General features: G+C 44.2%; 2 protein-coding genes across 4 annotated transcripts in view; one reads left to right on the top strand and one right to left on the bottom strand.

Annotated features, from left to right (window-relative positions):
* The window catches only part of LOC109482506 (titin-like), a 90895-nt gene extending 73626 nt beyond the window's left edge, over positions 1 to 17269 (top strand). The window contains 17 exon segments of the mRNA XM_019785239.1: positions 2452 to 2832; positions 3264 to 3311; positions 8244 to 8294; positions 8491 to 9114; positions 10505 to 10555; positions 11051 to 11101; positions 11338 to 11444; positions 11648 to 11828; positions 12516 to 12693; positions 12849 to 12967; positions 13118 to 13501; positions 13714 to 14010; positions 14172 to 14329; positions 14562 to 14766; positions 14987 to 15262; positions 15590 to 15728; positions 15839 to 17269. Coding sequence (XP_019640798.1) covers positions 2452 to 2832; positions 3264 to 3311; positions 8244 to 8294; positions 8491 to 9114; positions 10505 to 10555; positions 11051 to 11101; positions 11338 to 11444; positions 11648 to 11828; positions 12516 to 12693; positions 12849 to 12967; positions 13118 to 13501; positions 13714 to 14010; positions 14172 to 14329; positions 14562 to 14766; positions 14987 to 15262; positions 15590 to 15728; positions 15839 to 16355 — 3767 coding nt within the window. The 3' untranslated portion in view covers positions 16356 to 17269.
* Positions 17270 to 18204: 935 nt separating this feature from the next.
* On the bottom strand, positions 18205 to 22258 carry LOC109483022 (integumentary mucin C.1-like). Of its 3 annotated transcripts, none has more exons than XM_019785988.1 (6): positions 22044 to 22258; positions 20754 to 20989; positions 20082 to 20101; positions 19950 to 20028; positions 19435 to 19560; positions 18205 to 18996 (listed from the first exon to the last, which is right to left on the bottom strand). In XM_019785988.1, exons 1-6 carry the CDS (start codon positions 22075 to 22077, stop codon positions 18856 to 18858), a joined length of 636 nt encoding a protein of 211 aa, XP_019641547.1. In that variant the 5' UTR covers positions 22078 to 22258; the 3' UTR covers positions 18205 to 18855. The 3 variants fall into 3 exon arrangements, with proteins under 3 accessions (XP_019641547.1, XP_019641554.1, XP_019641539.1); XM_019785995.1 differs by lacking the exon at positions 20082 to 20101 and having other exon boundaries at positions 19950 to 20048; positions 20754 to 20854; positions 20891 to 20989; positions 22044 to 22251; XM_019785980.1 differs by lacking the exon at positions 20082 to 20101 and having other exon boundaries at positions 19950 to 20048; positions 22044 to 22244.
* Positions 22259 to 23034: the final 776 nt, after the last annotated feature.

Raw genomic sequence — 23034 nt, forward strand, 5'->3', positions numbered from 1 at the left:
CCGCTGATATAAGCGTATCGCTTGAGTACGACACCACTGTGTATTTTCCTTTGTAGGGTTTGAAGAAAAAAAGTGCTCCCGCTTTTCTAGAGTAATATCATTTGCTGCTGTCAGATTACAGCGATCATGCTCAACCATAACAGCACCACATTATCATTTTTTTAATCAAGAACTAATTCCATATCTTGAGTTGACGGCTTTTCAAACAAAGCCTGAACCAATGTTCTCGAGTCTCATCGTTTCAACTGTCTGTTGTCCCCGTTTTCTGTGACGTCCTCCACACTTTCCACCTATAACCTTGTGTCCAAGTCCACCTCACAGTCTACGTCACCACATGACGTCACATCCTGTCCCATCTAATCTACGTTTCAGTCCTTTCAGTTCCGCAACGAATAAAAGTCAAAGCCGACCCAACTGCCCAATCCGAAATGGAGATCCAATGGACTCCGGTAGAGGGCGCTGCTAACTATAAGATTACGTTAGAGCCGCCAACGGGAGTTGACTCAACCGCTGCCACCTCGGATATCACTAAACAGAAAGAATTTCGTGTCAAGATCACAGCCGTGGACGAAGCTGGCCAACAAGTCGGCAGAGAAACCTTCGTAAAGAAGACTTATGGTCAGTTGTATGGTCCGGTCAAGGCAGGCTTAGATCTAGACGTCCCGAATACACAGCAGCAGCGTTCATACAAACTAACAAGCAGTTAGGGTACAACACATGCGTGTCTTTTCTTGCATTGCGCGAGTGCGAGGTTATTGAAAGAGTTTTATTTAGTTTTTAAATGGACATCTCCTGTATAATGTTGTCAGGTGCAAGTCGAGAGTCGTCAGTCCTCAGTATGACTATCGATGATTTCATATTTACTCGAAAATTCTTATTATTCATTTGATCACGCTACAAAACATCTTTTTCTAAAATAAAGAACGAACACTCGGTACAAAAAGGCCTATAAACGTTTGCCACTTTCCAACATACAAACAGATTCACCTGACCCGTATAATTCCTTTTCTTGTATGGGATCGGAAATTCAGTTTTATTACGTTGCTTTATTCTCATTTATACACGTAAACGAGCTGGAGCTTCGGCTGCGTGCTATAGTAACAGAAGAGTGTCGTACGGGCATATGCTGCGCACGGCTTGTCGTACGGCCTGCACTGTGATGAGCTGCTAATGCACTTAAAGGCCCATTATGTAACATTTGCCCTTAAATTTGAAAATATTTTGAGAGCAAAACCTTCATGTGAATGACATGGACAACCTCTTTTAATCACATTTGCATAATTATTTCGCGTATCCATGAGCTGTGCAGAAACAAGCTGCGCAAGGTCCACCAAATACCTAAATCAAAATTTAATCAAATAGCCCCCCCCCCCGTAGACTACAACATACTCTCCTAGCCTGATGTTACATAATGGACCTTTAAGGGGACATTTAGTATGGTGCATTAGATTATAATATTTAGTTGGGTAACTCGTTGCTATGGAATGGCAACAACGCAGAAGTCATATATAACTTATAGGCTACTCATACATAAGGTGATTACGCTTTGGAATCTTCTAATTGCCACTAAGCTAGACATCATTTTTCATCAAGGCAGATTAGTTAATATTATCGGCTTTTTTATGAAATTCCAACTATTAAGAGTATCACTGCTAAGATCTAAACCTAAGATGACGAGTTTGGGTTTTTTGACGACATTGGCTCATGAAACACAAGACAATACCTATGAAAAGAAATTTTAAAAAAAGTCCAAATCGAAGTTTTACAAACATTCAACAGAAATCAAATAAACACTCGGAAGGAAATTTTGTAAATGTGGAATGTCAAATCAAAGTCTTACAAACAGTCAACAGAAATCGAACAACACGTCAAGAAATAAATATTTTTAAACAACGTCTTGGTGAATAGGCAAGACCGATTTCACGGTAGTCGTTTATTGCGCGACGATTTTGTGGAAAACAGTTTGTGCAACCTTGTGATTTGTCCCGTTAGCAGCTGTATAAACAATGGTGTCATCAGGAATAGCCGGGGCAGTGCGGAGCGTATTTTTGGTGCGTCGAATACCGGACAAAATGTGGTCCCGAATTGAGGCCATCCCCAACTTTCCTCAATCTTAATTGGTTTTCGAAGCTATGGCGATTTCTCACTATTAGTAAAGGATCTACTCAATGGCATAAAGAATATCTTAAAGCCAAACGTAATCTGTGCAAATTCGCCTACAAATTGTCTGTCTGTTCTGGGACTTTTCTAATTGCTTTCTGCCTTGCGAAGGACTTGGGAATTGCAAGTACCTGTTAATACTAACGACAGTCGCACATATGACGACGTCTGTCTCTATACGCAAGGACAACACTGCTGCGACATAGACCGCGACACAGTAGTAACGTTCGATCTTCCATGAACCTTCTTTCGTCTTGATACTTACATTGTTCCATGTCTTCCTTTTACTAGCCGAAGAAAAGAAGCCACAGGTAGTCCAGAAGAAGGTTGTGAAGAAGGTCGAAAAGAAGGAAGAAGTCGTAGAGAAGAAGGGGATTAAAAAAGTGGTCCAAAAGAAGGTGGTAAAGACTGAGGAAAAGGTTGAAGAAAAGAAAGTCGAGAAAAAAGTTGTCAAGAAAGTCGAGCTCAAGAAGCCCGAGCCTAAGAAACCCGAGCCTCAGAAGAAGGTTGAAGCCAAAAAGGTCGAGCCCAAGAAGCCCGAGCCTAAGGCAGAACCTCCTCAGAAGAAACCCGTAGCACCAAAGAAGCCCGAAGTCAAGAAAGTCGAAGAAAAGAAGGAGGAAACCATGGTGACTGAAACTGCGCAAGCCAAGGCTGAGGGCAAGCCAGCCGGTAAGTTTGCCTTTCTGAAATTTGTAGATGCCCATATTTTGCTATTCAACTAACGCCAGGAACGAACGTATATGCTAGAGCACTATATAAGTCACCAATCGTTTAAATTGTATCAAGATGTTAGTACGCTGATGACAAAACTCACCTTAGCTACATGACTTTTAAAGTAAAATTATTTGCCCACAGCTTTAGTTAAATTTGGCATGACACATCCAACCAAGTTTTAATTTGTTCCTATGGTGTTGTTACACAGAAATTTAACAATTAGACAGTGCATCTATCTCTAATACACTCACGAACATATCTAGATATCTCTAACCATATTAATCTTTCCTTACTGACATGTACATGAATGTCTTGTGCTTAACATGTGTCAGTATGATGTTTAAAAACCGTTGCTCACGTCACACTGCTATGTACGATTCGCACAGCGGCGCCCAAGAAGCCGGCAGGTCCAGCCAAACCCGCCGAAGAAGCAGGTAAGACCAGCGTTATTACATCCCGAACCTTAATCAAATTAGCAACATTAACGGCCATATAACATCAAAGGACAGCATTTTCTGATCACCAACAATGATCGTATTTTTGGTGCCATATGGTCTTTAAGTGTTCATAATTTCCGTAGTGTATTTTACTGCTGGGTTGTCACCATGGAATGGTTGCTTGTATTTCCGTGATAGCTTATAGTATATTGCTTGAAGGTAAGCTCTATTTACCTCATTCATTTACTGCTTTTGTTGTAATTCTGTATGTGGGTTATGTAGTCTGCGTTATAGTACATTATATAACTTAATCATATGTTCAATGCTTCTATGGCTTATTTGTTCTATCTGCTTCCCTAATGAACTGCCGGTATGTCGTTAAGTTTTAGAATGTTTAGTCTGATTACGTACACGTCGCGTTAGGCAACTTAAATGCTTCTAATTTACATGCTGTTTATGTAAATAATGTATGTATTGTCATTTGTATCACTTGGGGTATCATCCTTGTCACAATCTTATACCTCTCTTTTATTCACATTTGTCCTGTACTGTTTATTTAACAATGTATCTTCACCCTGCGCGTACTATCCTAATGATATATGACATCTAAGATAACCAAGAAGCGACGTACTTGCTTGCTTTTTATATTGTCTTAAGTTTAACCAGGCTACGGCAGACATCGTTTCTACTGGTCAATGCTTGACACTCCCGTCCTTCCCACTCTAGGCCCCCTCTCTCCAACACGTATATCTGGTTCACCACAACCCCCTGACCGCCTGACCGATTGCTTTCTAGGGCTCACATAGACACATTGATATAACAACAAGATTACTAGATTGTTAGATGTAATTTCTTGATAATCAACATTGGACCAATCTGTGTTCCAAACCTACTACCCTTCACTGAAACCAAAGGTAGAAAATGTCTTGTGTATTAACATCGTAACTTGGAGAAGAGGCGAGTTTCGGTCACGAATTCGTGCATTAAGATCACATGTTGTATCAATGTCTAATTGTGTTTGAGCCTGCGGTAAGACAAAGGCCTTTTTAACTGCGTGCCGCCTTCCGTGTCTGTCCTCCGTCTCAGAAACCGTCTATGTTGGTCCCGTGTTTGTCCGTCGATGTAGCGACATAATCTGAAAGCACCCCGCGGGCTTTTGGTCGCTGTTGGTCTGAGTCGTTCTTTCACGTTTCGTCACTGTCATTTTTGTTGACGATTACCGAAGCGGGAGCAGCACCACCGAAGTTTCTAATAAAAAAGAAGAAAAAGCCAACGCCAGAACCTTCTCAAGAAGAGGCCGCCGCAGGTAGTGACCCTCCTCGCCCCCCCCCCCTCGCCCTGCAATGCGTAAACTTTGTCAGGACAATGACAAAGTATTAAATAACCCTCCAAGCTCTGTTGGGCCTATCACGAACATAAGTGAACTACCCTATTGTTTCAATGTGATATAATTATCAAAATCAATGCTAACCCCCATTATTCCCTTGCCGTATATCTTGCTTTTTTCATAAGAGCTTATATATCTGTTACCGATGTTGCAGCTGCTGAAGACCAGAATAAGGTACCGATATGCTTCTTCGTGCCTTTAATACCCCGTCCACGTCTATTTTTTTCTAACGTCCAGCTGCAGGCCCAAAGAAATTCACATTGAAAAAGAAGAAAGCGGCACCACCTCCAAAGGAGGAAGCCGGTATTTCTGCAGATTTCACTCAATCGTATTTTCACATATTTCTGGCTTTTTCACAACATTCTATCAGCAAAATATTGTTGCTCGGGGCAGCATGTATAAACAACAAGGTTTGACACCCCATGATGTCTTTCGACTTGTCTAGCACCCTTCGGCTTCCAACTGAAGAAAACCACGAAACAGCAAAGGGAAGTGAAGGAAGGGGGACTTGAAGGTACAACAGCTTACGGAATAGAAGAAGACATCCCGAAACAATGCTTTCTTTGAATTGTATTCCTTTTATCATGATACGCAAATTTTGTCAGCCAATACATAAACGATGATGACCAAGACCAACAGCTTCCTGCAATGCCCGTTTACGTTAAGGTGTAAAACTGAAGAAGTTAGATGTGCCCGAGGGAAGTGGAAGCGAGCATGAGCCGAGTCCCAGAGGTTCCCCCCGGAGAGGCATGTCACCTGTGCCCGACCAGCAGCGCGGAGCAGCCCAGGGCAAAGGCCCAGCAGGTATAACCCTCATCACCGGCCCGCCAAACCCGCACCCCTCCCCTGCCCGCGATGCACATAGGTGCCCGGTTGGATAAATCCCTATGCTACGTCACCCCACCTGTATGGGTTTATGTTCAACCAACGGCATCATGTGGTTGACTACTCAACCAACGATGCCATTTGGTTGAACAACAAGTGCCTCCCAGTTTTCTGGCCGTTGACCCATTTGAGCCCTTTATAAAATCCCCCATATTGGCTATGTAATGGTCACAATATAGCGGCGTTTTCCTCAAGTCATACTGTTGGCAAATGCTGCTGCTTTGCGAAATTCTTGACATATCAGTGTAATGACGAGTCTCGAGGCCTTTAATAAAACCTATAGGAAAGCACCCCCCCCTCCCTCTTCTCCCATGCCCCCCTCCCACTGTGACTAATACACCAAGCAGTGTAATGAGGATGTTCCACTTGTCACAGCCAAAGGAGCAGGTGCGCCGCCAGCCCTGGGATTCAAGAAGAAAAAAGCCACTGGACCTAAACCAGGTATTGTACGAGGAGCGACCTTCTGCAAAAAGTCCAAATCCCCTGCGTAGGCCGCTAAAGAAGACCCTTAGTCCAAAGCGAGCGCAGGATCATCCGATCCTTTTCAAACAATGAAAGAGCTCCCCTTTGCATAAAGGATCATTTGCTTCTTAAATGTCTTGTGTCTTGTCCCTGTAAGTCAAGCTTCAACTGCTTTATGTCCAATGCTCTCTCCAAATAGTGCTTCCAAAGATACGATGAAAACGGCCTCGACAAAAGGCTAAGCTTTCATCCACGTAATTTCATTTCAGAAGGTGCAAAGCCAAAGGACATACGAAAAACAAAACTTTACGATCGTTTCCTCAACAAACTCCCCTTTCCCCACTCTCTTCAGCCGCCGCTCCTCCTGAAGAGCCTAAGAAGCTGACCTTCAAGAAGAAGAAGAAGCCGAAGGAGGAGGAGGAAATCGACGGAGGTATCCAAACAATTTAGTCATCTGCTGCCGAAAAAGTCGTTATAGCAATTGGCGTATGCAGCGAGACGTAGGCTTACCATCTTCTCTACATAGGCAACAAACCGGTCTCTTGATTCTTATAAACGTCTTACCATCCACTATCCAACGCTTTGGATAGCTTTGTGATATGCGGTTATCATGCTTCGTTGAGCCAATGTATATGTTGCAGCTTGCGTTCGTGATCACTGATGTTGTTTTCTGCCTACAGAATTCTGACCTTTAAGATTTGAAATTTGTGTTTGAGATGACCCTAATTTTCGTTCACAGCTGATGCCTGGGGCGTGTCGCTAAAGAAGGCGAAGAAGGTCGACAGAGGGACAGACGAGTTCAAACGTACGTCTCCTGCCGATGGCTGCGAGAGTCTATGCTTTGCGATACTAACGTCGCTGTTATATTCTCCTTACAGACTCAGACCTTTCGTAGCATCTCATACTTATCTCTGTAGCGTCTCACGCCTATCTCTGTAGCGTCTCACACCTATCTCTGTAGCGTCTCACGCCTATTTCTGTAGCGTCTCACATCTGTTTCTGTAGCGTCTCACATCTTACCTCCTGCTTATCTTCCAGGCCTTGCTATAAGCTCCCGTGACACATAAAGCGCTTTCTTTGGTAATGCTTGTCAAGTAGTGATAAAGACAATAGCGAATGACTGCGGTTAGCTCTAGTTTTGCGTCTTTTCTGTAATTAATCAAGTCAGTACGTACTGCTGCGTAGGCTTTTTTCCACTTTCCCTTATTAGCTTCTCTTGATACGCATTTAAATGCATCACTCTCACATATTTTGTGCCTTTCATAAACATAACTCAACTCCTTAAATTCTGTCTGACCCTCCCTTAACGACGGTAGTGTTGTGTGGCTTTGATGGCAAAACTATCTAGAGTTACTAGAAGTTAGCAATTCCTTATAGCAGTAAGCCCTGCCCAACACTCGTACCTTGCTTTTATGCTTGCGTGATATCAGTCCAAGGCTTTGACCCAGCTTTATAGAACCCTACTGTTCAAGAGTTTAAGAAAGCAAGATTCCCACCCATTGACTGCTACTGCCTTGAGTCAGCAATGTCTGCAAATGTAGTCATCTCTAAGTAGCTTTGCTTAGACCCCATAGGAATGCCGTAAACAATGGTAGTTCAAATGATGGAATGAAATTTTCCGTTGATTCCTGGTCTAGTCGTCTTGCTTGTGTCTTGTTGCTTTGTGCCTCCAAAGTATTTGTAATGGACATAGACATTGAGTCTGTAAAAATCTTAAGTGTGAAAAACAGGCGTTGCTATGTTGCCGCTTCCAGTACCCATCCATGCCCATAGTTTCCTGCAATATACGTAATGCACGCCACTCGCGCAATGTTTCCATTTAGTTCTACGTTTATAACTGTCTTAACACCACTTTTCTTCCCAGTGGAGGGCGTGCGTCTCAGGCATGTTAAGTTCGACCCACGTAAGTACCGCTAACGTCTTGTTTTCTCTACAGGGTGACAGAAAGTTGTTACTGGGAGTTCATTGGTACATGTACATCTTACCGGTATACAGCATATATACATATAGATATACAATATACACACGTAGTCCTAGGGTCAGTCAAGGGCGAAACGATAGGAGATTGAGGTCGACCAATAGTCTCCCACGTCCCAAGGCCGCAACGTTTGTTACTGTTACCTATGCGCTATAGAATTGCTATACTACGTCCTTGCAGCTTCTCACGCTCTGCTTTTGCCTTGTCGACAATTCAGCAGAGCCTCCAGCAGATGCAGCGTTAAATGGAGCAGTAGAGCCGGCTGCTGGTAAGCTTGCTTGTACGCATTTAACAACATCTGCTTCAGTCTTGCTTTCCAGCTTGTCCTTGTTTATTCTTGCTTTTCAGCCTGTCCTTGTTCATTTTTGCTTTACAGCTTGTCCTGTAGTATTTAACACGTCTGGTTTTCGCTTCCAATGCCGCATATATATGCCGCTTATGATATACGCCATTTGCACACCTAGCAGAGAACGGAGTTGAGTTGAACGGGGCTGCAAACGGGCTTGTCGCTGAGAATGGAGTCGCGGCTCCACCAGAAGCAGCTGCGGGTGAAAAACCCGCTGCACCAGCACCTGCACCAACAGAGGCACCTGCCGAGGCTCCAGCTGAGCCTCCTAAGCCTGCTGAAGCACCTGCTCCAGCTGAGCCTCCCAAACCAGATGAGGCACCTGCTCCAGCTAAACCAGCTGAAGCACCTAAACCAGCTGAAGCACCTAAACCAGCTAAAGCACCCAAACCAGCTGAAGCACCTGCTCCAGCTAAACAAGCTGAAGCACCCAAACCAGCTAAAGCACCTGCTCCAGCTAAACCAGCTGAAGCACCCAAACCAGCTAAAGCACCTGCTCCAGCTAAACCAGCTGAAGCACCCAAACCAGCTGAAGCACCTGCTCCGGCTAAACCAGCTGAAGCATCTGCTCCGGCTAAACCAGCTGAAGCACCTGCTCCGGGTAAACCAGCTGAAGCACCTAAACCAGCTGACCCACCAAAAGCTGCCAAACCAGCCGAGGCACCTGCTCCAGCTAAACCAGCTGAAGCACCTGCCCCAGCTAAACCAGCTGAACCACCTAAACCAGCACCTGCAGCAGAAGGTTAGCATCTCTCAGCGGGCCTTTCATTTTCGATTCAGAAATGATCCATACCCTGATCCCCCGTCCCAACATTAGTGAGCACCCCCTCCTGCTCCCTACGATATCTGGACATGACTACGAAATCTGGACATGACTGTCTTGAAACCCCTTCACTCATTTTCCGGCCGTTTTTTCATCGACGGAGACAGGGACCTGTGTCCTCGGATGAACCGTCATTTCCCATGCTGTAGTCCAATCTCCATATGCTGACCAAATTGCTGATATACCCGTTACATGTGCCTTAACCTGATCACATTTGCTACTCCTCATAAATGTCACAGCTCCCCTCTCTGACTGCCCACCTTCCCATCATGTTCATTATTGTACGTTATGTTTTGTCTACATATGTTAACGTCTATTGTAGTGGTAACGCTGTTTAAGCAATGTCGTATTCCTTTATAAGTGTTGTTCTCAATTCGATTACAGTTAATCATTTCATCTAATTATATGTGCGTTCATAATCGCCACTAACCACAATGACATACGTGTCTCTGCGCCCCATCTTCCATGTTGTCCAATAGCACTTTATTCAAACTAAATAAGCTGTCCTGTTGGTAAATCTCACCCTAGTTCTCATATGGAAGCTTAATATATACGTTTTAATGATTGTCCCCATATATGTATCTATCCATCATTTCATTCGGTAGGATCGGAAGGCAACTCTGACCTATGTGTAGATTATACCAAAAGCTGACGACATGACATTGACTTGGCTGTGATTTGACTTGACGTTGACTTGACATTGACTTGACTGTGACTGGCTCATCTATGCGCACCCCAGCCGTGCTGCTTTGAAGCCTTTGCGTATCATACAGATATATACAGATATAGATATACAGACATACAAGACGTGCCAAAGTCCTACAATAACACCCTGCAACTCCCTTGCCCCCTAACACATAATGCAATCCCTATCGATGACATTGCTGGTATCCATCCAATAAATGCTTCAGTGGTTGGAATGCACTGCAAGCTTTTATGATCTAATTTCAACGATTTTATCTTATTTTATATATTTTTATATTATATCTCTAATGGTCTAGCATTCCCTTCCTGATAATATTCCTTGCACCATATTTACAGAAGCTGCTAATGTGTGTGTTCCTATGCCACTTACTACTACCCTAACACCATGACGTTACGTTTCAGACCCTCCTCCCGTTGTACTAGCTGTTCCTACACCCTGCCAACCCCAAGCTGACAAACCAACTGTATTGATGACGATGATAACGATGCTACTTGTCTAAGCATTTAAACACATTCCATTGCGCAGCTTAATTTCCTGGCTGCAATATTATGCAAATCACTAACGCTTATCCCATGCTCTTGCTTGCTCCACCCCTTACGACAGACGATGACGGAAGTTCAAAAGGACCATCTCGTAATAACAAGTTCAAAGAGGGTAAGAAGCCAAACAACCTTGCCCTGTGAAGTAATGGGTCGTTTGAAATCATTTTAGCGTGATCACCAGTTATATTTGAGGATTAAGCTTTGATATATAACGCAGTAAACATTATCATTTCTTCTTGTATTAAAATCATATTACCGGATGACAGCAGCTTGGTAAGTGCCAGTCATGAACAGTATACCCTATACATGTACACCTACAGTGAGCGTTTTTTTTTCATTGAATATCACCCTTTATCTTAAGTTTGTATGGTACCATAAAATAGCATCAAAGATGGGGGGATAGCAACTGTAAAATATAATATGGTTTAGATTTACCATGTCTAGATATAACTTACATGTATGCCTAAACTATACCTTTTTTGTCAGCAGTGAAGAAATTGTATTTCATGTGTTTCACTCCATCCCCTCCTGGCGACATTTTGTGCCTTGTCCTGATTAATTTCTGCGAACGCTGGTCCTAAGCTAGACTTCTTTGTTTCCTTTCCAGTCCCGGATGAGCCTGATGTGGTACCGGAGCCCCCACCCGGCTTCAAGGAGGGTAAGAAAAACGTTTCGATTATTCCAAACCAGAAGTTCCGCCTGCTTTTCTATCCCCAAATACCCGATAATTCGCAATAAGATGGAAAGGTGAAACGCAGCATGATTCGTTAAAAGATATTCAACTTTGAAATATGATCACGAAATCACGTATAAACGGAGTACATAAATGTAAAGCTAACAAACATTATACGAGTACCTAAGATATATAACGTACTGCCCCCTCCCCCTCCTCAGGCGCGCCCAAGTTCCAGCTACCGGACAACATGAAGGAGACTATCGAGCTGCTGGGAGGCCAACCTTGCAACTTTACTATTCCTATCGACGGAACCTTCAAACCAGAGGTTAGATACACTTTCTTGTTACTATGAAAACTTTTTTTTTAAATCTTACTGTTCCTATCACTTTTCATTCGAAGGATGTGCGTTTCAGTTCAGAAAAAAATGTCCTAAGAAACATTTTTTTATGATGTAAAGTGTTCCTTGTACTAAGAAAGCTTTTCGCTACCAGGACGTACTGATAAAAGTGCTTGTGTTGAATGCTTCAGATAACAATCATGAAAGACAACAAGCCCATTGAACTGGACGAGCGGGTGAAAATCTACACAGTCGGAAACCTGTGCAAAGTCAAGATCGCAGGCGCCGAGAGGTTAGACAGGGGGAAGTACAAGATCGACGTGAAGACACCAAAGGGAACAGACACCACCAACTTCACCGTCAATGTCAAAGGTAAGACCATGGGGTGTTCGTGACGTCACAAGGCATGAACATAAGGCCGCACAACACAGTATTTATGGGCGAACCCCGTAGTCAAAAGTAGTCCGGGCACAAAGTAGTGCTGCACAATACTAGAGAAGGGTGCAGAGATTGTTTTGTGCATGGCATCGAGATAGAACCTGTGGTAAATGTTAGAGGAATACGTCAGTTTTGAGACTGTAAAAGTTGAATTATGGTGCGTGTTCAGTCGGCGTAGATTTGCGCTTGGATACTTGTCCCGCCTAGTACTGTGCCTCGGCTGCAGTTCCATGACCTCCGCAGTGGCGCTAATAAAAGAGGGCATGAGAAAAGAACTAGCCGGCAAATCTAAGCTCATTTTCACATATTTTGTACGCTATACCCTGAAATTAAACATATCAAAAATCTGAACCTTGCTTGTGCACCCTACTATGATTTTCAGAGAGTCGAAGTGAGTCACTTTGGGGTCTTTAACTATAGAAATCCCCATAGGGCTAATACTGTGTTGTGCCGCCATAAACAGCTTCAGCCGCCATATTGGTTGAGCAACATGGCGGGTGCGTCACGTGATAAACATCATATTCATACCACCACGAAATTATCACAGAAACTTAAACCAGTTTTTGTCATCATCTTGTAGAGCACAAGATTTACATGTCGCCTTTATGTTGTTGAAACTAGATACACCCTCGCAGCCCAAAGGACCCGTCATCTTCAAGTCTGTGATGTCCGACAACATGGAGGTGTCATGGCAGCTGCCTGATGATGACGGCGGGGCTCCTCTCCAGGGCTTCGAACTGGAGATCTGCGAATCCGGCAAGAAGGACTGGAAAAAGATCGCAAACATCAAGGACCGCAAGTGAGTAATGTTTGCTCATCAACGATGAAGACGGTCGAATCGTTTGCTGAAATATCGTGATCCGTTGGAAAGTTCGTACGGCAAAAGACGTTATAAACGCTTATTCTGTTAGTAAGCCTACGTTTACAATATTCTAATCTTTTCACTTTTCCCAGGCACAAGGTGACTGGTTTGAAGCCGGACACCAGGTATCAGTACCGTGTCACCGCCATCAACGAGCATGGCAAGAGCACGGTGCTCAAGTCGGGCAAGGTCATGACTAAGCACCCAGAAGGTAAGGAACTGGTTTAGGATAATATGTATGAAACCAATGCCTGCATACACAATATGTAGTAATCCATACGGAGTAATTCGTAATCTAGTCTGTTAGTCCATCGTGCTTGCATGGTCCATCATCACAAGTGTCATCTGTATCTTTCCACAGCGGAGGCGGCTTGGGATGTGCAGCTGAAGAAGGTGAAGAAGGATCCCCCAGATCCACCACAGAACGTCCGCGTCACCAAGACGGCCAAGAAGCCCATCACCCAGGCCCAGCTCGTGTGGGACAAGCCCATCAGCGACCACGGCAGCCGCATCAAGGGTTACGTGGTGGAGAGGAAGAAGGAAGGCTCCAGTGACTGGATGAGGTTAGCTGAGGCGAAGGACTGCAAGAAGGAGGAGTTTCTTGCGACGGGCTTCTCAGAGGGCTTCGAGTACTGGATCCGCATCCGCGCTGTCAACGCCGGCGGGGAGAGCGAGCCGGCTCCCCTCATGGACCCGGAGATCCTCAAGATCGGAGAGAAAACACCGCCGCCTCCGCCCAAACCAGGTGTGTACACAAACAGCGCACGCATCGCTGTGCAGAAATGTACCTATGTAGGCATTCATTTGTTTCTTGATGTTTATTCTGATTTTTGTGCATGTTGTGCTAGAACAGATAACATTTAAACAATGTTTCTGTTCTGGTAGAATTAAAACACTTATCCAACTGATATGTTACCATATGTCACACCTCTCATCATTTTGCCATTTTCCCCCCAGTTATGCCACCTGGCCCAGTTCAAAACCTTCAGGCCGAGGCGAAGGGAGACGGACACGTCACCATCAACTGGAAACCGCCCAAGGACAGGTCCAACGTCACCGGCTACGTCATCCAGAAACTGGGCGAGAACGACGAGGACTGGGTTGAGATCGGGCACGTTGGGAACGAGAAGGAGCTTTTCAACGTGCACGGGCTCGATTCCCGCCAAAACTACAACTTCCGTGTCATCGCGCAGAGCATGGCGGGAGCTGGCGAACCTGCCATCACCGAGACTATCTCGTTGAAGCAATTCTTGAGTAAGCTGATTTTAATAAGTCATTATTTCTGAGGAAATTGCGTGGATAATTTCATTCGAAGGTGTCGACGTGCATTCGGAGGTTGTAAACACATAGTGGATTTGATATTCGTCACAAAACAGTTGAACAGTATTAACTACATCCATCTTTCGTTCTTCCAGAACCCAGTGCGTCGACAGATGTTTCTGCAACAGTCGAGGAGACCGAGAAAGGACATGAGACCAACGTCAGGCTGAACTGGACGCCCCCTACGGACGGATCCATCATTACAGGCTTCCGTATTGAGAAGAAGCCGAAAAGGAGCACTGAATGGAGCCAGGTCAGTTTACCCTTTTCTGCTAAATAATCATACTTTCCAGCACTAACTTATGATTCACGGTCAATAAACATGTATGATTACGGTTTTGATGTGTAACCCTTTCTTAGATATTACAATCCATCGAGCGTTGAGATGATACAACTACCAGTATCCTATATGTATAAGGCATCTTCACGAGATCACGAGATCACAGATAAGATATTGGATGAACATATGTGTTTGTGTTTCCCAGATCGTCACGGTTGGCCCAGACGAGACCACGTACCTGGTGGAGGACATGACTCCCGATGAGGAGTTCGACTTCCGTATCGTCGCTGAGAGCCCGGCCGGAGACGGCAAGCCCGGCGGCACCAGCGTGCTCATGCCCCCGGCCAAGCCGCCAGAGGTGCCGCCAGAGCTCGGCTTCTCGGAGGAGGACATCGAGGCGCTCAAACAGGGTCAGCATCACATCTCTGTGTACTTGACGTGACGTTCTTTCTGAGTATATACATACATATATTTGCACCGTATACATGTTTATTCGACACTAAACATTTGTCATGGTCTCCCGATGTCTTGTCAGAGTATATGATTTATCTATCCGTACACGCCGGATATCTGATTTGTGAGATCAGTTGTCCACTTGTGACCGTGCCTTTTATAACGTTTTTGTCTCAGATCTGCCCGGTCCGCTGCGCATTGTGAAGGGGCTGACAGACCTGGAGGTCCCCATCCGCACCACCGCCCTGTACTACTGCGTCCTCTCCAAGATCAACATCATGGTGCGCTGGATGTGCGGCTACACAGACATCCTGCCCGGGAAGAAGTACCAGACGAAGATCGTGGGCAGACTGCACATCCTCTGGGTGTCCGACTGCAGATACGACGACGAGGGCATCTACAAGGTGGAGATTCCCACCAAGGAGGCCTCCACTGCCAAGCTGAAGATCATGGGTACGTTAGCTTTGCTGAATCACAAAACTGTTGTTTACATGTACGTGTATTGCCGCACACCTGTAGTATACAATATATACTCTATTTCAACTGATCTACAAACGTTTTGACGACCCATCGTACACATTATTCCATTATTGAACGGAGCCAGTCCTACATAAGCAATAGATGCTCGCGACGAATGTATTGTTATACTAATGATACAGTTTGATTATGTTATGATGTTACACACTTTAAATCTTGAAGATCATTTTAAACACTCAAAATGGAAGTTGGATATGATTTGGGAGACTATATCTGACATCGTTGTCTTGTTTTCTCTAACAGAGAACTGGGCCAAGCCTGGCCGCCGCCACAACCTCAAGCCCTTCTTTGAAACCCCCCTGGTCAACTACTGGACCGACACTGGAATGGAAGCACAGATGACTGTCAAATATGGAGGCTATCCAACACCGAAGATCAGATGGTGAGAAAGAACTTTGGAGATTTTTCTTGTTTCCATATATCGTTATTAAAAAAGCTATGTAAAGGGGTTGGAAATCTGCGTTTTTTGACAATTATTGTCATTTTCCACAGGAACCGTGGCCTGGAGATGATCCGTTCAGGCCCCAAGTATGAGTTCATCTCAGCTGACGATGAGGTCCAGACTCTCATCATTAAGAACGTGGCCGAGTCAGATGCCGGCGAGTACACAGTCACCATCACCAACGAGGCTGGCGAGAAGACCAGCACGGGTTCTCTCATCGTCGGCGGCGCCGGCGCCCCTGCTGGCTTCGAGAACCAGTTCCCTCTGGGCCGGCCGATCCGCACACACTTCACCCGGCAGGAGCTGATGGACCTGGCCGCCGGCGGAGGTGAGGGAGGCCCCCGTGCGGACGACATCAGCAAAGCACTGGAGCGGCTGGAGACCGAGTACAACGTCGTCAAGGGCGCCAAACGCCGCATGATGACCACACCCCTCTCCTGGTACCGGCAGATGAGAGTAGACACCCGGGAAGGCGAGGAGGCGGAGAGATTCGGCTACAAGATCATCGGGCAGCTCAACGTCAACCTGCTAGACATCATCTACAAGGAACCCGACATCAGGCTTTAAAAGACTTCTTAGCCATTGACTCACTGATCATACATCTGGCTATAGTTTACATTATGAATATCCGCGCTGCGTGTAATCGAATGTACAAAAACGTTATGCACTTATTAAGAGCACAGGAAAGCGTCGAATGAGTACAGTGATATACCTTATACTGTAAGAACGGACGCGAAGGAATGTTCTGATATGAGTATTATAGCAATTTACCCCCTGCTCAAATTGATTATTGATTGATACTTCAGTGAAAGCCCAAAAAAATTCTCTTGTGTATTGTGAGTGAGTATGCACGTTTTTAACTTTCGCATATTTCTGTTCCGGATCATCATAACTATATTTGTACACTGATGGCGCATTTTAACTTCTGATTGTTAAGCCTATGATCGACCAATGTTATAGAACACTACGGCTGTTTGAGGTGAACTATTAGAGTGTAGCTGAGTTAAAAGAATGAAAAAGAAAACGTTAACAAACTATATGATGTATCAAGATGAGCCATTTGAAATTGTGTGGAATTTTTATGATAATTCACGTTTACTAGTAAGTTTTTTAGGAATTCGTTTTACAATATACGAACGTAGATTTCTGGCTACCTTTGTAAAAAGATAGAATTGATTACCTATGTATACCCGTACTTAACTGTCAGCATCTCAATGTATTATAAGACGTTATTTGCATCGCTGATATCCATATAATGGAGGTAACAGAGACACAGAACAACTAATAAGTAAAGATAAGAAAATTATCAACGATACCGATAGAATCACATAGACGCTCAGCATACAGTGATGAGTTTATCTACTATTACTCTACTTTTGGGCGTGGTAAATGTATTTGCTGTATCGCTGTGTGCTGAATTTCACAAGAACTAGTTGGGATTTTATAGTGGTGTCTGAGAATAAACTTGTCATTCGACTTAACATTGTGTGAAAGTCTTATCTTAGCAAAGACGACTATTGTAGCATTTCCTCGTAAATTCCTCTCTATCTCAGTTACATACATGTTTGTCACCAGTTTGACAGTCCTATCATGAAATGCAGCAGATATATCATGGAACTAGTTATTCAAATACGAAGTCTTCGCCTACGAAGGACTATGAAGGAGTTATTCAAATAAGACGATATTGATTTTCGTATTTGCGCAGCTGAAAGACAACAAAAGAAACATTGTCTTTTATTCTAAGCGGACATCCAAACTTGACAACCGGTAGCTGAAAAGAACCCGAGAGACAGTACCAAAGTTGTTACCAAAGTAAACAAGACGGTCAAACGTTGTGCTGAAGCAGAAGATACCGAAACATTAAACCGAACCAAAAGAAACTTAAACTGACAGGCCTTGGCATCGAAAGTACAAAACGTCGTAATGTTTCAACTGTCTGGCCAATTGGATACTGCCTGGCCAATTGGATACTGTCTTGCCAATCTGGTATACTGTATTGTAGCCACCCAGAGAATCTGCTTGGAGATTACTACGACAACCAAAATGTCTCATCATACTGCTAGTGCTACCTATTTGAGTATGTGTCGGGGTGGGTGGCGTGTGCACACATTGTAATTCCTCCCTGGTAACAATTGCCTCCTAACTTTGATCCTAATCGCAGCGTTTGGATCACTTGATTCACCATTCCATGTCAGAGCCTGTTGGCGATAACGTTTTATGCTGTTGTTGGGTCTTCACATGGCAACCATTACCGGGTGAGCGGTATATAAACATGACCACACCTAGCCAAACTTTGTACATAAAAGAGCTCATGTCCTGAACACCGACAACGGTCTAAGGTTTACATATCTTGTATTATCCATCCACCAATCGTATCCGAACTATCTGATCTCAAAACTATTGGCACAACCACAACTTCGTCATCTTTGTTTCTTTATTGTAAACAGTAAGGAAAATTATCTCGTCAATCCACTCTATATACATGTACAAGTATTAGCCTTCAAGGTGACGTCATTGTGTATAATCGTTGTATATACTTCGTTATGCATCAGGAGAAATGGCGTTTTCGTATGTTTGTTTTAGCGCTGACAAACTTTCATAAAGTATCCGTTGTGAGACTGAACCCTCTTGAAAGTGCGGAAAGATGTAATTTTAGAGCCTTCTCCGTCGTATGCGTACAAAGTCACTCCATCGCCTGTCATTGGGCCTGATTATGTACAGAATGACTTCAAGCTGACTTTCAAGTAGTTATCTTTATCAACACTTTATACTACAGCCAGGTTTGTTTATATGACTAGGGTATGTGGACACTAAAGTTTTCATTGTTTCATGCATGCTGTGAAAGGTAGATACTTCCGTATTCACAAAAATCTCGACCGCCCCTTCTCAGCTTTCTTAGATGGAGCAGCTCTCAATATAGATTACTGTACTATTTAAAATTCAGACACATCCCGTGAATATACATTGCTGTACTATTTAAGATTCAGACACATCAACACCATCTAGAATACATAACGTCGTCAGAGACGATGTGATGGCGTCACGGATGATATGACGTCACATGGCGCTAGGCAGACATCTTTGCGAGCAGGGCCATGACGAGTGACGTCATGAGAACGCCCAGGCTGACGTGTGCGGCCGACGCTGTTCCAGTCAGTGCGAGGTCTGCGTGGTTACAGTTCGCCGTGTTGCAACAGCGACGACAAACCTGGGAGGGGGAGATGGAATTATAACACTGGTAGCTGGGGAGCTTGTCTGAAACCGTTCAAAATTCAATGATCGGACGCAATGAACATTGTTTTGGTGCTCATAGAATTATAACATGCACTTAATTCATGGCTTAATTTATCGAGATAATGCTGCGATATATCTGTTGACTCGTTATCTCGACTAATTAAACCATTTCGGCATGATATGATGATTCAAACACACCTCCCTCAAACACAATGAACTCGGCCTCGAGATCTGCCTCTGGTCAGGTTGACTGGCTCACATTCAACGGTCATGCATGCATCTTTACCGACCTTAAACAACGTTATTCACCGACACTTTCATGCTAAATTGTTATACTATTACTAGACCTTGAAGAGATTCAACATCCCAACATTTCGGGGTGTTCACATGTCCTTGAATGCCGCTGACTTACCCTGACTGAGGACAGAGTCATGCAGCGTTCGCTCATGTGCTCGGTGGCACAGGTGTTGTCGTTCGTGTCACTTCTGCCACAGCCTCGGGAGATGGTGGGGACGTTGTTACTCTCTTCACGATACACCTGGGGAAGGGGAGGGAGTAAGTTAACTATCAACTGTGTGCATCTAATTCTTTCCCTGTGTTATTTCAACAGCTGTATTGTTAGGATTCGTTCTCGAAAAAAATGTATAGAAACTGTACCTTCCAAAGATATCGCTTTGTGTATGCATGGGTGAAACGCATGTACAAAATATTGTTTTCTATCTGTGGAGACGTTGGATGTTTTCCACGTTACACGTGCTAAGATTTTCATCTCAGTATATGTGAGCAGGCCATGGAACTCATATTGTAGGACATTGAACTGAATTGGTTATGATACCATACTTCTAGTGTAAAACATGTCATCCTTCTGTACTTCAATGGCATTACGCATTTCATTTCTCTCTCATCCAACAGATATCATGTACCTACCCAGCATCCCCCGGTGCACATCATGGTCATGTTGAAGGTGTCCGTGGCGTTCTCACAGGAGGCGTGCGAGTCGTTACAGACCAGACAGGACACCGGCGACTGGTGGGACAGGCACAGAGAGTAACACGTTAGGACAGACAGGACACCGGCGACTGGTGGGACAGGCACAGAGAGTAACACGTTAGAAGAAGACATGTGCTACCATCTCCAGACAGAGTTAGAGCCCCGGTTTGTGCGTGCATCACCTGTACATGTACATGTACATGTACATGTACATGTACATGTACGTCACGGTTCATTACTGCTAGGGCTGTATACATGGGTAGCGATCCTAAGAGGTTAGGCGTTCGAATCCCGGCTGTTGTCGCTCACCCGACATGCACGCTATTGTTAAGGGTCGCAGTCCTTAGGACAGGGGTCCACTGTTCATTGTGCCTGTCGATAAAAGACCTAGTGGAATTTCCCTGGTACAGTGAACCTGTAAATACTGTACATAACGTCTGTCTTCTCTGTCACGAACGGTGGAAGAGCTTAACTGGTTCGAGATCACTTTCACTTTCATCACATGTACTCTGCTGCTATAGACAATCAAGCATACTGATCCCAAGTCAGACTTGGGCCTTACGTCAAACTTTGGCATTTGTAACAATAAGATACTGACGACATTTTGACTAGAGAACTTGTTAACAAGGCCGTTGGGTCTTACACCTGGTTTGTAGAAAGTCGGGAAAATGTAAGACTCGCCTGTGGACCCTCTGTATCATATTACGTTCGAACTTATCAAAACTTAAACGTGCACGATACCGGAGCTTGTGTTCCAGATGCGCCAGTTGTACCTCCACCTCCACCTGCGGCTGTTGTAGCTACACCTCCACCTCCACCTCCTGCAGCTGTTGTAGCTACACCTCCACCTCCACCTCCTGCAGCTGTTGTAGCTACACCTGCTGCAGCTGTTGTAGCGGCAGCTGTTGTAGCGGCAGCTGTTGTAGCTGCAGCTGTTGTCGCTGCAACCGTTGAGGCTGCCTGTGCCCGCGCCACCGCTGTAAATGTGTGTAAAATAATATCTTTTTGTCACTTGATTTGAGCTGAATTTTGCTCACTTTAGCGATCGCTGTTTTTATTTAGAATACAATTGCTCTTAACGGTAGACAAATCACCCAACTGTCTCCCGCCTTTGCCTACCACTCCCATGACGGCGATCGCTCGTATAGGGGTAGATGTAAGTGAGGGCACACACTTACTCGGTGTTTCGGCGAAAACATAGCCTTGTTACCGAACCTATTTTAGCTACGAAGTCTCTTGACGGAGGGTCAAGAGACCCGGTAGCTAAAATAGGTTTGGTAACCAGGCTAGCGGAAACAAACACAAAACGCGATCCTCTCCCTAACCGCACACACGACTGGATACACATAGCGTTAGTTACATTACAGTATTGGTAACGATTGTAGTATAGGTAAGGATGATTTGTAAAACACTACAAAGTAGCTGTCATCTGGAGTAATTACACCTGGAAATTTTCCTGTGAAATCCACGTTCAACTTAACACTTCCGTAGTGCGTAGGTAGTACTGTTCTTACCGTTACATAGAGAACAGTGTACTTCCGCCCAGCACCTACATGTGTAACGGTGTTATCCTTTACTGTAAGCATAGAATACGACAGATCTCTGCCAGACCCTAAGATACACAGTGTTAACTTTTTAAATATGCCTAACAACTGACAAGTTGTCACCCACTGATGACACTTTCTCTATCTGCCACCGTTATTTCGCTGTAGTCAGTGGCAACCGCAAACAAATACGGTTAGTCACATTCCAAAAATTCCAGACTAGAACACATCAGAAATTGTACCACCACTGAGGCACTTGTCTACTACAGCCAGAAGCATCTTGGAGTTCATCGAAAGGCCAAATGAGATGAACGTTAGAAAATTTGTAAGAAAAAGCAAAAATTGTGAAACTGTGATGTTGGTATCTATCTCTTTGTGGTACACTGCAACCCTTTCACGTTGTCCATAACTACAAACGAGTACAAATACAACTTCTTCATAACTGCGACAGACCAAAACACGTCAAATTAAGATAAGAAGTGCTTGCCTAGAACAACGAGAACTGCCACAGTAATCTTCATGGTGACTCCAAAGCGGTGTAAGTTCTGCTTTCTATGAGGAGAAGTCGCAGCGAGATGTCACACGTCCTGTCGATGTGCTCGCCAGTGGGAAATGAGTGGTGTACGTGAGTGTATGTGTACGCTACGGGGTTTGTTATTGCAACCTGGGCGAGGCCATTATTGCAATAAAGGTGAGTTAAACATGAGAAACCCATGTTTTGTAACGCATGCCCAGGTGGCCATTGTACAACTATGTCTCACTTACGGTCAAGCTGTTTACAATGTAAAGAATATACTAGTACCCATATATGAATTCCGCGAAAAGAATTAGTCAACGTTCCATCGTCAACCTACACGGAAAAAAATCTAATCTTAGTTAAACAGGATGAACACATGATAAACATAATGAAACCCATGTTTTGTAACTCATGCCTTGGTGACCATTATACAACGATGTCTCACTTACGGTCACGCTGTTTACAATGTAAAGAATACACCAAGGCCTATTTAGGAATTCCGCGAAAAGCATTAGTCAACGTTTCGTCGCCAAACTACTCGGTAAAAAAAAACTTTAAACAGTTTCCATCTTCCATTCAAATTTTCTCTACCGGTACATTTTTAACATTTCACAGTACAGGACCCAAATTCCCCAATAGCCAGTATAAATAAACTCTCAAGAGAAATACTGACATTATTTTCTTTCCCGATTGAAAGATGACACTGTAAAATCATTTTCACATGTCCATTATTCAGTTCATCTGCGGAACAGATATAAGATAAATTTTATTCTTCTAATTGTGTCTGTGTTACAGCAGTGGAGATCCATGCATGACGCAAGAGGAAATGCACGCACCGCACAGGTGCCTACGAGTATGTCCACCCGACACCGCACCACTCACGCTTTCAGACGTTTGTTGACAGTACCATGAATCGGATGTCAGGTATCAGGGCACCGTGTCTGTTGCCCTTCTGAACCCG

Source organism: Branchiostoma belcheri, unplaced genomic scaffold (genome assembly GCF_001625305.1).
Source record: "Branchiostoma belcheri isolate BF01 breed outbred unplaced genomic scaffold, Haploidv18h27 scaffold11, whole genome shotgun sequence".
In the NCBI taxonomy this organism is placed as follows: domain Eukaryota; kingdom Metazoa; phylum Chordata; class Leptocardii; order Amphioxiformes; family Branchiostomatidae; genus Branchiostoma; species Branchiostoma belcheri.

Coding starts and splice junctions, on each gene's coding strand:
- LOC109483022 (XM_019785988.1), bottom strand. CDS start 22,077: ATGAAGATTACTGTGGCAGTTCTCGTTGTTCTAG. Junction 20,029..20,081: donor TCGCCGGTGTCCTGTCTGTC/CTAACGTGTTAC, acceptor GTCCTGTCTGGT/CTGTAACGACTCGCACGCCT. Junction 19,561..19,949: donor TGTGCACCGGGGGATGCTGG/GTAGGTACATGA, acceptor CCCCTTCCCCAG/GTGTATCGTGAAGAGAGTAA.